This window comes from Solanum lycopersicum, chromosome 8 (assembly GCF_036512215.1).
Source record: "Solanum lycopersicum chromosome 8, SLM_r2.1".
NCBI classification, from domain to species: Eukaryota; Viridiplantae; Streptophyta; class Magnoliopsida; order Solanales; family Solanaceae; genus Solanum; species Solanum lycopersicum.
The window spans coordinates 34,734,348-34,735,847 of record NC_090807.1 but is presented as its reverse complement, the minus strand read 5'-3'; the positions used below and the strand labels follow the sequence as shown (position 1 = coordinate 34,735,847).

At 39.9% G+C, this 1,500-nt stretch overlaps 1 protein-coding gene across 1 annotated transcript; it reads right to left on the bottom strand.

Moving 5' to 3' along the window:
* Window positions 1–596: 596 nt before the first annotated feature.
* Window positions 597–1,199, bottom strand: LOC138337923 (uncharacterized). Its single transcript, XM_069288362.1, has one exon. The coding sequence runs from the start codon at window positions 1,197–1,199 to the stop codon at window positions 597–599; it is 603 nt and encodes a 200-aa protein (XP_069144463.1).
* Window positions 1,200–1,500: the final 301 nt, after the last annotated feature.

Sequence of the window (1,500 nt, the reverse complement as noted above, 5' to 3'; positions counted from 1 at the left end):
GTAAATTTTTTGAAATGATCGGTTGAAAAAGAGGTACAATGTGGGATGTTTAAAAGGGAGGGAATGGGAGAAAGAGAGAAACAAACCATCCAAATGAAATTGTGGGGGGTTTTATAAGATGAAAAAATTTAGAAGTTTCTAGTCGGGTCGGTTGGGTACGCTCATTAATGACGCAACGAGTCCCCGATGACGGTCCGTCATTGGTTCCATCGTGTGGGCCCTAGTTTTGAAAATAACTGAAAGAGGTACCTGGCATGACAAATTCATACGACGGTCCATAGAGATTATGCTGGGCAGTCGATGGGTTTGTTAGTGACTGCTGCAGAGTGATTTTCTGCAGAATTTCCTGGTGATGTGCCTGAAAATTTAAAACCCATTAGTAGAAAACGCTACCATTACTAGAAAGAAAAAATCTAAGTATTGGGTTTCCTCCGAACGAGCGCGTAATATAACGGCGGGGCACGACTAGGGACACTTGATTAATTATCCTTCGTCAAGATGGTATGCCTTGATCACTTCATTTGCCAATTCAGTATGCCCAAATTAGAGTTTTATTTGTTCTCCATTCACCTTAAACCGCATTCCATCCTTGGTTTCTAATTCAACTGCTCCAAGATGGAATCTTGGGTAATCACGTAAAGTCCAGTACATTTGTAATTGAGCTTTCCCAGAAGCCAACGAAACCTAGAACTATCTAAAAGCACAAAATCCCCAACCATAAAAGGGAGCTCACCACTCTTCTTCATGGACCTAGAAATGTTGAAGGTCACTTCTTTGTTGTTCAACCAAAATTTCATCTGCCCCTTTTTCATATAACCTAAGGCTCTACCGATAGAAAGAAATGTCCACACAAGAACAATAGGCACTTCAAAATCGACTTTACAATAAAGGATAACAAAATCTACTTGAAATATGAACGACTCCACTTTTACTAGCACATCATGGAGTATCCCTAAAGGAATTTTAACTGTTCGATCGACCATTTGTAGCTGTATATCAGTGGGCTTTGGGTCACCCAATCCCAACTTCTTGTAAATCGAGAGGGTCATGAGATTTATGATTGCCTCCAGATAGCATAATGCTTCCGCAAAATGTAACGACCCGACTGTACAAGGAATAGTGAACGCACACAGATCTTCTCTCTTCTTGTACGAGAGATCTTGTGGCAATTGCACTACAATGTTGCATTCTATCTTCATCCTCGAAAGTCACCGATCTTTTTTTTGTAACCACATCTTACATAAACTTGGCATAACCGGGCATTTGTTCTAGAGATTCTAGCAAAAGGACATTGATAGAAAGCTGCTTCAACGTTATCATAAAACGACGATATTTACCATCCTCTGTCCTTTTCACTAATATCTGAGGAAAGGGGGTGGTGGTCTAGGCATGTGAATTACCTTTGTAGGCACTTCAACATCTTTTGCAATGTACTATTCTACTTCACCATTAACCTTTGCCACACTATCATTATCATTTGTCACATTTTTTTCATTAGAC